The sequence below is a fragment of the Alligator mississippiensis genome, chromosome 3 (assembly GCF_030867095.1).
Source record: "Alligator mississippiensis isolate rAllMis1 chromosome 3, rAllMis1, whole genome shotgun sequence".
Lineage (NCBI taxonomy): Eukaryota > Metazoa > Chordata > Crocodylia > Alligatoridae > Alligator > Alligator mississippiensis.
This window is the reverse complement of record NC_081826.1, coordinates 267,433,031-267,446,942: the sequence shown is the minus strand read 5'-3', so window position 1 is coordinate 267,446,942 and position 13,912 is coordinate 267,433,031. Positions and strand designations below refer to the sequence as shown.

The following is a 13,912-nucleotide window of genomic DNA, read 5'->3' as shown; positions in this document are numbered from 1 at the left end:
GTTCACAAGAAATGAAAACGTGGGACCTGTTGCAAGTCTTGGAATGGTCTTATGAACTCATCTTCCAGCTGTCTTCTGTAGTTGCATATATCCTTATTCAATTGATGCTACTCAGAAAGGATTTTCGGACGGGGGAAGTAACGGAAGGCATGTGTTTTGATATCTCATCTGAAAACAGATAACTTATCACAGAAAGCTTTCTAGTCTTCAGACAGCTGAAGAATGGTTTTCTATATTCCTTGTAATCTAGTATTCAAATCATTTAAATGTGATGTGATGTCTGTCAAAAACATCAGTTTTGTTAGCCATCTGTTATCAGTAAGGTCTGCATATTGCTGACCACTTTCCTTAAGAAAAAAACTTGATGGATTTGAGACAAGCAACAAATCTCTTGAGCACATTACCTCAACTCAGCCAGCATACATTACTTTGCAGCACTAAATCTCCATATGCAGAATCCATATCATTTAAAAGTTCACAGAATCTCCTGTGTCAAAGAGGAGTGAGCAATCAAAAAGCTCACAATTTTCACAACCATTGTTATGATTTAATTTAAACCAGAAGACGAGATCATAGCACACAGGCTCTCCTGATGAATAATACAATGGAAACACATAAGAGGATGTCCAATCTCAGTTTTCAAAAGTTTAAAAAAATCCAGCTGTTTTACCCATCATAGCAGGTGTGCCATCAGTGGTAACAGAGAAAACAGAGAACACTTTATGCAGGTCAATTTATTGCTGCATGAAAATATCTTTGACAGCATTATGTATATTGTTGGCCATTGGTGTGCTATGCATAGTGCTCAAAGAAAACAATTCTTCCCAAACTTCCCCAGAGATAAAATATTGAACTATTATAGCAAGATGGGGTTAGGGATATCATTTATGTCTGTGCTTTCATCCGGTGCAAGGCTCATCACATCACAAACATGGAGGTCTTGAGCCATTTGTTCCCTAACATTAGTTGCCATTGCATCTATTTGCCTTTGAAGAGTCCTGGATGACAAGTGGCATTTCATCAATATGAGCAATGATGTCTTTCTTATTCACAAAATCCTAAAACAGATCCTCAGCACATTTTAAGAAAGCATCCTTTAAGTATTCTCCATCTGTAAAACACTTGTATATCCAAGAAGCTATACTACAGCTACAACGTAATTTGCCTGGGTGGAAAGAGTATTTCTAGTTACGAAACTAGGAAAGCTGGCTGGCTGTTTTTGGAACGGATCAAAAGCTTTTCAAATGGATTCATGTTCGTCTGCTTCATCAGCTCCAGAAAATTTGGCTTTGTACTTGGCTGGAAAATGGTGCTGGACGCTGGAAGTACAAAATACCATACTCTTACTGCACAGACGACAGTCAACATGATCTCCTGGCTGCACAAACCCACACAATTCTCTGCATGCTGGCTGAAACTTCTGAATACCTAGCTTTTGGTTTTTTACTATCCAAAAAGTTTTTTTACTATTTCAAAAGTTAGAGTTTTACTATCCGGGGTTATGTATCTATATGGCTTCTAACTGTAAATTTTCCTGAAGTTCACGCTAACAAAACAATGTAAATAGGCAAACAGAAAGCAGACAATTAAAAAGAATTGAATTATTTGAAGTGTGTGTAAATCTAGGTAAGTGTTTCCAAGAAGGCAATCAGAGAGCAGGAAAAACGCACAAAAAAAATGAGCAATATGAAGTGTTTAAATCCAGGAATGCAGAGGAATGGCAAAGTAGAGAGATCAAAATAAACTGAATACGAACTGCTTTAATGAAGTAAAAACCTGAAAAGTGTGAACTGGTTTAAGCAAGTGAAAAAAACTGAGTACAAAACGATTTACCAGAGCAAAATAAGCCGATTTATGTGCAGAGAGCGCAAAAGCTGAATATGAACCAGCTCAACAGAGGAAAATAAACCGAAAGGTACAAAGTGGCTTGAGAGAAGTCTGAAATAATTTAACAAGGCAAAAAGAACTGAATACACAATCTTAAACTCGTTTTTGCAAGAACGGACAAACTACTGGGCTAGAAGCCGCCCAGAGCCACGTGCTTACCTCATATAAGCGGGAAGAGACGCACAGCTGGGGGGCGGGGGTCTGTATCCCGCCCCCTGCCCCCACACTGTGCTGGCCCCGCCCCCAGCCCCGCCTCAGGCAACCGGGGGCGGGGACCCACCGGATCTGCGTAGATGGCAACAGCTGCCCGCGCAGCTCTGGGCGGACTGTGGTGGAGGAGGCGGGGCTGCGCTGTCCTAGCCCCTCCCCGTTGCCTCCAACACAGAGCCGATGCGGGCTCTGTTTGCAGCCCGCTCTCTGCCTGCAGCAGCAACCCAGGGCCCGGGCGGGCCGCACACAGCCGCGTGGCCCCACTACAGGGACGGTGCTGGGGGTGGTCAGCCCCACAACATTCTCCTCGCCCCCCCCCCCGCGCGGCGCCCGCGTCCTCCCGGGGAGGCCCCGCCCACCCCGCAGGGGCGCGCCGCGTCGGCCTCTTCCCGGGGGCGGGGCCAGGCCGGGAGGCCCCGCCCCTGCAGCGCAGCCGCTGGCCCCACCCCGCCCCCCGCAGCGGAGCGGAGCGCAGCCCCCGCCCGGCGAAGGCTGGCGCAGCCCCTCCCGGCCCGGCCCGGCCCGGCCCAGCGCCGGGAAGAGGCTGGCGCCGCGGCGGGCTCAGCTGCGCGGGGCCGGCGGCAGCAGCAGCAGCGGCGGCGCGGGGAGAAGCGGAGCGGAGCCTCCCGGCCCCGGGAAGAGACTGGCGCCGCCCGCTGTTGCGGGCTCAGCTGCGCGGGGCAGGCGGCTGCGGCGGCGCTGGGACGGGTGGAGCCCGGCCCCCCCCGCCAGCGGGAAGAGGCTGGCGCCGTGCGCCTTCGCGGGCTCGTTGGCGCGGGGCAGGCGGCGGCGGGGACGGGTGGATCCTCCCCCCCGCGCCCCCCCCAGCGGGAAGCGGTTGGCGCCGCGCGCGCGCCTGAGCCGGCAGCAGGTCAGTGGCGCGCACAGGGGGAGGGGCGGGGCGGGGGTTGCGCGGCCTCGGGCCCCTTCCCCGCCGAAGCACGCGCGCCGCAGCGCGGGGCAGGGGCGGGGCGGGGCCTGGGCCGCACGGGTCCGGCCTCTCCCTGGGCCCGCGTGCCCCGCAAAATGGCGCACGCGTGCCGGGGGCTGCGGATCCGTGCCCTGGGCTCGGTCTGGCGAGGACACGGTTAGTGACTGAACTGCAGCCATGTCACTTCCAGCCTGTGGCGTGACCGCCCTTCGCCCGGCCGGGATATGCTGACAGGCTTCACGTCAGCTTCGTGCCTGCACGTTTTGCAGGATAATGTAGGCTCGAGCCATGGGTATCCTTTACCGACTTTGTAAGACGCTGTTTTTCTTGATCCCGACGCTTTGAAGAGGAGAGGAGTAACCTGGGGACCAGCCTGGCAGGCATCACTTGGACAAAATCGTTGTTGCACCTTCTGGTGTCTCTCGCCTGAAGTAAGGACTTTGGGTACAGGTCCAATTTGTGACCAGCTTCAACAGCGCCTTGCAGGCCACTTTGGATGTGTAGGCACAATTACAAGGGTATTTGTCTTGAACGCTGTTTACTTTAATGAGTTTTCCTCGTCGCTGTAGTTTGAGCAAAATATAAGTACACTTCTTTGAATGTCTCAAATGGGAATGTCTCAAATCCTGTGGCAGTACACATACTTATCTTTGCTGTTTTTAGAAGTGATCTTCATTTATTGGGCAAAGCACTTTAAGTCTCAGCTGGTCTTCCCCACCTGCATTAAAAAAACACAACAGTTCTTTGTTGAAAGCAAGTGAAGATTGGATTTACTGTCACATGAGAGAGAAAGATAGCTGCTTCTGCTTTTTGGAGAACAAGTACAGATTGTGAAGCCTTCGCTGTTGTATTACTTTGTTCGTGGAATCAAGTCAGAGGTCCACTAAAAGACTTTTTTGTATCCGTTGGGGAAGTTAATCACAATTTATGTGAACAAATGAAATAGTGTGCTTCTCTCTCTCTCTCTCTCTCTCTCTCTCTCTCTCTCTTAGTAGGGCAGTGTTTTCTGTCTTGTGTACAACTTCATGCGTTTGAAACAGTGGACATGAAATTACAGTTGCAGTTTATTTTAATTAATTTAAAGTATCTGAGATATTAACACCTAGATTTCTGCATCTGTATCGTTTTATGGACTCAAGTCTTATTCGGGAAGAGCTCCCACTGCCATCAGAGGAGAGCTGTGGCTGAAGAAGGAAGGAGTGTGAAAATTGCCCTCCTCTGCTAGGGAGCTTGATATATTTGGGTCTCCCTTCTTGGTAGGGTCTGTTACGGAAATGCAAGTAACAAATAATCTGTCTTTCACTTTTAATGAAGGATTGACAAATTTTTATTAGGGTTTGTTTCTTTTTGTGTACAAATTTGGTGCACAGCAGGACAATATTTCGTCTCGTTTTAGTTGTTTTTAGAGTGTGTTTTTTTTCTTCTTTTCTCAAGGTCTGTGTTACAGCTTTAGAGCTTACTATACGATTTTTACCATGACCTTTGCATTATCTTTAAGAAAACGTGTACATCCATTAGGAAAGCATAAAAGTGTTCCTAACTGCTTAAAAATGTTCTTCCATAAATCACTATAGTATGTAAGCCAGAAAATTACTAGAGTATTACTGGAAAATTACTGGATTTGTTCAATTACTGGATTAAGAAGATACTGCAAAAGATAATATATTTGTGGCATCTACAGTTATCACACTGTCAAGCTACTTCAGTATCTGATTCTCCCTGCTGGTTCAGAATGGGCCTTTTTTCCAGAAATTAAAACGATACAACTATTTGGGTTGATTTATTGTATTGAAAATGTAGGACCCAGCCATTTCTGATAGTGCCCATATCAAAAATCATAATTTAGTATATTTTGAGGATGTTGCTTGAAAGAAAATACGTTTAATGTTACTCATCTGCTTGTGACATTTCTGCACTGAACAGGAAAATGTTATTTCCTGTCCCTAGATACTTTTATTTCCTTTGTCTCTACAATAAAAGGGGAAAAGTTCTGTAACATTTGATCAGTGCGTTTTTAGGCCAACAAAAACTTCTAATCCTCCACTTTATCAGTCTTGGATACATGTTGTTGCCCAAAAGAGACGTTTTTATTATTTTTAATCACAGGACAGATAATCTATGAAGTGCCTGTTGTGTCTGCCAATCATGCAAGTCAATGTAAATTAGTGGACTGTTACTGGCATAACTATATATTTTTGTAGGTGAAGTTGTGTTTATTAGTAGGTGAAATTGTGTTTAGTAGGTTAAGTTGTTACTCTTGAAAAACGAAGAATAACAAATATAGAGCAATTTATGTATGTATATGAATTAAGTCCTTTTTATTTTGTGCGAATGTCTGGTGGGGGGGTACGTTTATTTTCAGACTGTCTGCTTAATTGAATTTTAAGTGGTGGATTCTTTTAAAAGCAAAGTTTTACTCCTTTTTAAAGAACTAAATTCTAGAAGATCTCACAGGATCACATGTTTTGGCTAGGCATGATTTTTCTGGTGATTTTAGCAGATAGCTTAGTAGAATCAGTAAACCCTCCAGACTGCTCATTTGTAGTTCAGTGCCTGGAAATGTTTTTCATTGTTGTCAGTGATCATAAGCAGCTACTTTACTGAAGGTCAAAATCATATAGGCCATAGATTGTTTTAATTTTACAGTTAGGAACTGGCTTCATGTATTGTCATAAATATAGTTGATTAGAAGTGCTTTTTTTGTTGTTAGTATTTCAGAAAGCAAAGTTGAACTTACTCCAGCCTTACTATCATGACTTGCGTTTCTGGTTTAAACAGATTTGAGGTTTTTAAATCAGTTGCTTGAAGCTTTTCCTTGCACAGTGGCTTAGAAGCATTATGGCACTTTATATAGTAGTACTAGCTCTTTGAGAACATGGAAGTTGCTAAACACTATCTGTTTTTTCTGTTATAAATTGTCTTAAATGCATGAGAAACTGCAACCTTCATTTATCATTCTGAAATTTTTATGGACAGGGTGGAGGGGTTAGCTTTAATTTGAAGTAATATTTTACAAAGTGGCCTTTCCTCCTCATTGATTCTTCAGTCCTATTACAGATTTTAAGTAAATATGCTTCAAAACAGTTATGCTTCAAATACCAGGGTAGCAAATTGTTCACGGTAACGCTTAAGTGGTTTGCTCCAGCTAGTTGGAATTAATGTTTTAGTAAATTATATTGTGAAGAGAAAAAAAAAATGTAGTGTGGTACAAGATTAAAGAATGTAGTAGTATTATACTTTAATTTTAATTAGTGACAATCACATTTGTTTCCCCCCCCCTTGCCCCTCGTTACTGTAGTCGTGACATGGAGAATAAAGAAACCCTCAGGGGGTTGCAGAAAATGGATGACCGCCCAGAAGAGCGCATGATCAGGGAGAAACTCAAGGCAACATGCATGCCAGCTTGGAAGCATGAATGGCTGGAAAAGAGAAGTAGGAGAGGCCCTGTGGTAAGTTATGTCCATGAAGAATCATAATTACTAAATAATTTCTACTTGTAATTTGCAGTTATTGAAAGTGAGGACCTGAGCAAATAACTCTTAGTGCTTGAAACCCTAATACTGTAATTATCATCACTGATCCCTTTGTTTGCCTCTCTGAATTAATTGAAGACTTATTCCTAACTTTAAAACTGGCAGGTTTGTAATATGTTTGGTGCTTAGAAGGTCAAATAGTTCAACAGACAACTGTTTTGCATAAAAATATTATTGTGACAACACTGCCCTCTAATGTCGACATCTGAAATATCTACATTTATTGGCTAAAGTTTAAAACTGTTTTTTCTCTTCCTTTCCTCAGTCAAAAAACCACCAGAATATTACAGAACAGAATCCCAAGATTTGTTGTAAATTAACCTTTTTTCCATATCTGTTTTGTACCTGTACTGGAAAGAAACACGATAAACTTCATGCTTAAAAAAAAAAAAAGCAGAAAGTACATTATCGTCTGCTCCCTGCTCTCTTCTAGGGCTTGTGACATCCTAATTCAAACATTTAAAAAAGAAAAAAACACCTTAGATGTTATGTCTCCTCATATAGCCTTGAAATACGGAAGTATTCAAGAAAAAACAAACCACTGCAAACTTAAAAGAATCAGAAAGTGTGTGTGTGTGTGTGTGGTTCCTTGGCTGACTCTGATATTTTTTATTAGACCAACCCAGATAGTTGGAGAATAGTTATTAAGCAAGCTTTTGGGTTCAAAAACCCTTCGTCAGGCTAAGGAAGTTTCAGCAGTCGGTGTGTGCTCTTCCTGGATGGAATGTATATGTATGTTGTTTTACATAATGCATCCACTTGCCTGTATCTCTACCGGATTTAGGATGTGAGCAGGTTTTTGTACTCGGTCCTTTTTGCTAATATTGGCATAAACTGTAAGAATAATTTTAAGAAGTACATTGGAAGTCTGTTTAATTGAGTTTTTCCAACAAACAAGGGAGGTATAGTTCACAGAGTACAGTGTAATTCTTGTCAGCCATTGGCATTTACTTCTAGTATCTTTTGTGCTAAAAAACCTAAAAGGATGGTCTCTTTGGAACTTACAAGAACTTGAGTTGAAGGTGTTACTTGTCATAGCTGAAACCAAGCACTTGTGTGCTTATTTGAACATAAAACTGAACTAGTAAAAATAAGTTGCATTTATCTGTCATTCCACTCTCGAGGGAAAGAACATATCCTGAACAATCCATGTTTAAAAGGAAAATCCCATTGCTCCCTAATGAGAGCTCTAACTGTTCTTTATGATACTGGTAAAGCATTAAGTATTAATAATATCACTGAGGACTATCCAAGAGTTCCCATGTCAAGGGATTCTGTCAAGTAGGTACTTGGATAATCTATAGATGTTATATGATTATGTTTTTAAAACAGACTTATTAGGACATGTTACGAACAATTTTCTGTGGAGCAAAAGGTGTTGGGGTTTTACTGTACATCAGCTGCTTGACAGTGACTGCCCGTATGCACATCTTTTACCCTGTTGTAGGTAAACGTAAACTTTATCATATAACCTCAGTAAAAGAAGGGGTAAATTACAGTGGCTTAGCTTCAAATTAAGTCAGTGTAAGGGCTTCTGTATTGCACTTACTGGAGAGTAGCTGATGCCTAGTAAGCTTCTCCTCCCCCTCCATCCTTTTTGTCCTCTGGTAAATTATTGATATGCCCATACCCTTTGTATATTTTTGCTTACATATTTAGAAGGTGATTGTTTTAGATGCTATAAACCATGTGGTTTATTTCCTGTAAGGTGGTAAAACCAATCCCAGTGAAAGGAGACTGCTCTGAAACCAGCAAACTATTGCTAGAACCGCAAGCTGAAGGACAAAGTACTGCTTCTTCACCCACCCAGAAAGGGAGACGAAGCCCTTCTCCTAGTAGCTCCTCCTCATCATCATCTAGAACTGTTAAATCTGAATCACCAGGTGTCAGAAGGAAAAGGGTATCTCCAGTGCCTGTAAGCTGATTTATTGTTTGGTAATGATGGTTTGGGCTTTATTTTAGAAAGCCATTGTATCTGGGGGAGAGGGAATATTGTTGTCAATATATCAGAATTTGGCATGTAGAAATAGCTTTTGTTGAATAGTTTGAAAGAAAGATGAGTGTTTTGAAGAGATTTCCACTTTACTTGGGATACCATGTATATTTTGTTAACTTGAATAGGTATTGTTGTACATATTAGGAAAGTAAATGTGCAATTTGAAATTCCATGCTTGAATTAGTTTTCTAGTTTTTATAACACACAACCCTGAATCAGGCTGTTAAATAACTGAATCATTGTGGTGGATGTTACATGGTAGTACTGCTATAAGAAGTGGTACAAGTTTTTTCTTAGCATTTGAGTAAATGTTCAGTCTTGGGAAGACTTAGAGATACAAGCATCTAGGTAGTGCGATGTGCAAAGAAGCAGGAGTTTGCTTTCTTCAGTATCTTTATTAGTGTCAGTTACTAACAGAGAGCTACTGGTACTGGGCTACAATTCCTGTAAGAGACCACTGGGGAGGGGGGAAACCGGCATGAAGGGGAGCAGCAAATATAGCGGCTGCCCCTGCCTCTCACTGCTGATTGGCTGAGAAGGTCTGTTGTGTGGCCCCAGCTTTTGGTTTTTTACTATTACTAACTTTTGAAAATCTTAGCCAAAACATATAATGGACTGCTTCAGGAAACCACAATAATAAAAAGAGTAGATAATGTTGTACAATGAGCTGAAAAGGCCTAGAGCAGGGGTGTCTTAACTCACTTGCACCCTAGGCCTGATACAGACCAGAGGGTGGCAGCAGCAGCAGGAAAAGTGGCATCAGTGAGCTGTTCAGGTTAATGCAACTGTCGCTCACCCCTTGCCACTGACATGCATCCCCAGCAGGGCTCTACCCTGCCCTTGCTTGCTTCAGCCCCTCTAGGAGCCCTTTAGGCTGCATATTTGACACCCCTGCTCTAGGCCTTTCCATCATATTGTACAATATTATCTACTCTTTTTATTATTGTGGCCTCCTGAAGCAGTCCCCTATGTTTTGGCTACGTTTTTCAAAAGTTAAGAGTTTAGCCTCTTAAATAGGTGAAAAGTCTGGAAGTCGAGCCACTTATTTAGGAGTCTAAACTAGGAGCCACATGCTTATCTTGTGGATCTACAGGCATTAAGGGAGAATGTAAATTAACATTAATTTTCAGTTGCATGATTTCTATCAATTTATGTAGAAACCTAAAATAAGCTCAAATGTAAATTGTCTATACATCCCTTCATTTGTTTTACATTAGAAAACTGCTTATATTCTGAAAATGAAAACTTCACTAAATGGGGAACTGAAATCTGCCCACTCCAAAGAACTGAGGCTTACAACAGGTCTGGAAGTAGTGTACACTAAAATACTGATTCCAGCTAGCTTCTGTAATGTGGTGCTGTAGAGCAAGATAATTTGCTCTGTTAGGACAGAGAGCCATTTAGATGCAGTACCACATAAATGCAACTACTTATGGTTAAGAAAGTAGCCCGTACCAAGCTAGCTCAAGTAACTACATATCATTGCTTGTGTTGATATAAGCCAGTACTGTGCAGTTACCCAAGCTGGCTCAGCTTCTTCCTGAGACCATTTTTCTAAAACCAGGTGAAACTGAAGTCTACTTTCACATCAACAATCAAAAACTTTAAGAAAAATAATAGCAAGCCACTGGATTTTTCCTTCCTCTGGCAGTATTTTGATAACAATTTTATATAAACATTTCTTAGTAAAGAAAGAACTTTCGTTGCAGTTTCAGAGTGGGCGAATAACTCCACCTCGAAGAGCCCCATCTCCTGATGGCTTCTCACCATATAGCCCTGAGGAAACAAATCGTCGTGTTAACAAAGTTATGCGAGCCAGACTGTACCTGTTGCAGCAGATAGGACCCAACTCTTTCTTAATTGGAGGAGACAGCCCAGATAATAAATATAGAGTGTTTATTGGGCCTCAGGTAAGAATTGCCCACAAAGCCTGCAATATATATATATTTTTTTTTATTTAGAAGCATTTGAAATTTTTGCAGAACCAAGTTGGATGAAGTTTCAGGATTCACAGTTCTAAATGAGATATTTAAGTACTGTAGCATTTAAAAGGTACTGGGTATGTTTACATGTTTATTAAAGTGCTGTGAGTATGATGCATTAAGTTTAGTGTTTGTAATAACAGATACTAACTTAATGCTGTAATAGGCGCTACTGCGCATTAGTGCAAATGAACACTTTTCTGGTGACGCTTAACGTTCATTGGACTAAGTCCTACTGCATATTAGCATGGTTTTTGCTAGCTGCACTAATGCACAGTAATATTAGTCCAGTGGACATTAAGCATCTCATGTGCATACGTGATTATCAAAGTTTGTATTTTGCCAAATATATTGCAAACATGGCTGGAGCAAGCACTTCTCTTTTAAAATTACTTAAATTCATTGAGGAATCATTACCAATGAACAGATTTAGTTTATTGAAATCCCTGTTTGTGCTACTTCAATGTATGTGACGTTTAATTTGGCTGAAATTTTTTGTTACACTCACTTCCCACTACAGTGAGCATTTTTAATCTCTTGTGTCTATGGAACACTATGCACGAGTTGTTGGTGTTTTTTTTCTTGGCATTTATTTAACAGTCATATGTGAAAGCTCTTTAAATGGTCTCATGGTAACATTAATACTCATCGAGTCCTCTTCACAGACCTTTCTAATACTGGTCTTGATTTTTTTTTTTTTTTTTGGAAACAACTGGACTTTGGTGCCCTTGGAACTGGTTACTGAAGTCTGGCTAAACATTCTTTCATTGCCATTCTACTCCTATGTATAATGCCTATATGTCTAACTTCTTTTCATCTGAAGAGTAACAGTAGCCTCTGAGAGAAGAAAAAATCTGATGGAAAAGTACCATTATAATTTGCTTTTTTTCACACACGTACACATATGCATTATATTATAAATAAAATGTGTGTTGATGAATAATAGGAATGCAAGTCATATTTCAGAAGTTTATTCTTTTTCTGTAAAAACATTTCTTTTACCTGGGCCTGTGACTATACGAGAATCCATATAATTTCAAACTAGGTATTAGCAGTGTCTGGGTAGACTATTAGGCAGTTTATATATTTAAATTAAGAAGAGAAATATGTAAGGATTAAGCCAGAATAGAGTTCTAAACCTACTATATGTTTCTTTGTAGACCTGTAGTTGTGGGCGTGGAACATTTTGTATTCATCTGCTGTTTGTCATGCTTCGAGTGTTCCAGCTTGAACCCTCAGATCCAATGCTGTGGAGAAAGACATTAAAGAATTTTGAGGTAATGTGTTCTTGTATTCCTCCAATGGCAAACTGGGATACATATCAAATAATGGTATTTTTAGCGCAAGATTGTAATAGTGCCATAACTTTTTTTCTGAATTCTGAAAAAAACAAATACAAGATGTTAATTTAGCAGGTTACTGTGTACTAACTTCAAAAATTATGTAAATAGTAGACACATTTTCTGCAGTTAGAAGGAGCAGCTGAAAGTAGCAATCGAGAGCTTAAGTTAAATGAAAGCAGCATAATCTTTCATTTCCACTTAAATTGATACTGCATCAACATCTACTGTGCATCATTTATCTGTTGTCTGAGGACTAAGTTGTTTATTAAACAGACAGGGATTTTCCAGACCATTTTTATGCTACTAAATAAACAGTAAATAAAATCAATAGACCATTTTGTTATAAATTAGTATAATCATTTAAAGCCATCTTATTGAGGCTTTTTCTGAAATCCCGGCTCCTACTACAATTTAATAATGATGTATTATAAACATGTAGGTGAATAGTTGTTTTTTTTTTTAGTAATGTTTAAACTTCAGAAAGTTCACTTCGTAATGTGAGATACTCATAGCATAAATGCTACTATTACTGTCTTTTCCCAATGTTAGGTTGAGAGTTTGTTCCAGAAATATCACAGTAGGCGTAGCTCAAGGATCAAAGCTCCATCTCGTAACACCATCCAGAAGTTTGTCTCACGCATGTCAAATTCTCATACATTGTCATCATCTAGTACTTCCACATCTAGTTCAGAAAACAGGTTAGTACTTTTCTCAAGGCATTACAAGTTTTGGGGGTTTTTTTTCTACGTGGTTTTACTTTGGTCTGGAGGTTTAGGTACCCCTATAATTTATTTCTTTGTTTAAGGCTGCTTCCATTTCAAGCCATATAAAATTTTTACATATATGCAGCCAATTAAGATTCTAGCATATATCACAATCATATTGGTACCAGTGTGGGCATAATCAGCGTACAGCACTCAATTAGATATTATTATTTGTGCCTATTGAATTTGTGCCTGTTGTGTTTCCTCAGAGTTGGTTTTTTTTGTTTTATAATTATTCAGTTTCAGCTGTTTTTAGCCTGGTATAGATATTAACTGTGGAAACTCATGTGATGAATGTGTTCATATACAACAGGCATACATATATTCACAAAGTAGATATTTGATCTCAGTTTTTTTCCTGTGCAAGTACTTTTGAAAGTGAGCTGAATTTTTAGGGAGCAACACTGATGTGCCTCTGGGAATATGCTGAAAAGCATTGAGTGATGAAAGCCACTTTGTACAACACTACAGGAGAACCAGTGCTTTTTATGTTGAACTGTGTGCGGGAAATGGAGTTGATGATGGCAACAATGAAATGACCAATTGGAAAGAATTACCACAATTCTCTTCAGCATCTACATGAATGACTGGCTAATCTGTGCTGACAATCTGTATATTGCTGTCCAGACTATAAGGATTTTCCTTAGAGTGAAGCTTTACTAACATTTACACTGCCTGGACTTTTAGTTTGTTGCACTACAGACTGACTAAGCACCAAACCAGCTAAAACACAGGCACATCTTTTTTCACTTCTGGAACCTTGAGTCCATTTGACAACTCGGCCTCATCTAGAATGGGATACTACTTGCCCATTGCTGGAAGCCTGTCTACCTTGAAATGATAGACTGCAGTCTCTCCTTCAAGATGCATATGGAGAAGACAGAAGGCAAAGTTAGCACCTAGAAAACTATATTTGGGAACTTTGCATTTTCAAATTGGGAAGCCATTTAGCAAGATGAAGAGCTATTGCACTTGTATTTTGTTATTCAGTGACCAAATATGCATGTCTGTTATGGGTTTATACAAAAAAGATGGACTCTTGCTGAATGACAGCTGCCTGTGTATTAAAGGATGTCTAAGACCAACAAATGTGAACAAACCTGTATGTGAATGCCAGAATGACTCCACTGAACACTTAGAATCGGTAGTGACTTGCAGGATTGGCAGTGTGGTGCACACAACCTGATACATTCAAGTGTCAGAATATGCACTGATGTTGGCAAATGCTTCCTCACAGGTGGAGAAGGATTGGTTGATCTGAGAATG

The 13,912-nt window shown here is 40.6% G+C and overlaps 1 protein-coding gene across 6 annotated transcripts in view; it reads left to right on the top strand.

The window, feature by feature from the left end:
- The first annotated feature begins 2,876 nt into the window (after positions 1-2,876).
- The window catches only part of MAP3K1 (mitogen-activated protein kinase kinase kinase 1), a 37,442-nt gene continuing 26,406 nt past the window's right edge, over positions 2,877-13,912 (top strand). For 3 of the 6 annotated variants that reach the window (XR_002092983.2, XR_002092984.2, XM_019495938.2), the window contains exons 1-6: positions 3,191-3,546; positions 6,327-6,477; positions 8,270-8,476; positions 10,267-10,467; positions 11,700-11,816; positions 12,432-12,580. Coding sequence is in view for 4 of the 6 variants with exons in the window: in XM_019495938.2 (XP_019351483.1) it covers positions 6,334-6,477; positions 8,270-8,476; positions 10,267-10,467; positions 11,700-11,816; positions 12,432-12,580 (818 nt within the window). In the remaining 2 variants the exon portion in view is untranslated. Of the gene's footprint in view, positions 2,969-3,190; positions 3,547-3,584; positions 3,907-6,326; positions 6,478-8,269; positions 8,477-10,266; positions 10,468-11,699; positions 11,817-12,431; positions 12,581-13,912 lie in introns of those variants that run through there. The other 3 variants (XM_014594061.3, XM_006266575.4, XM_014594060.3) reach the window with 3 other exon arrangements.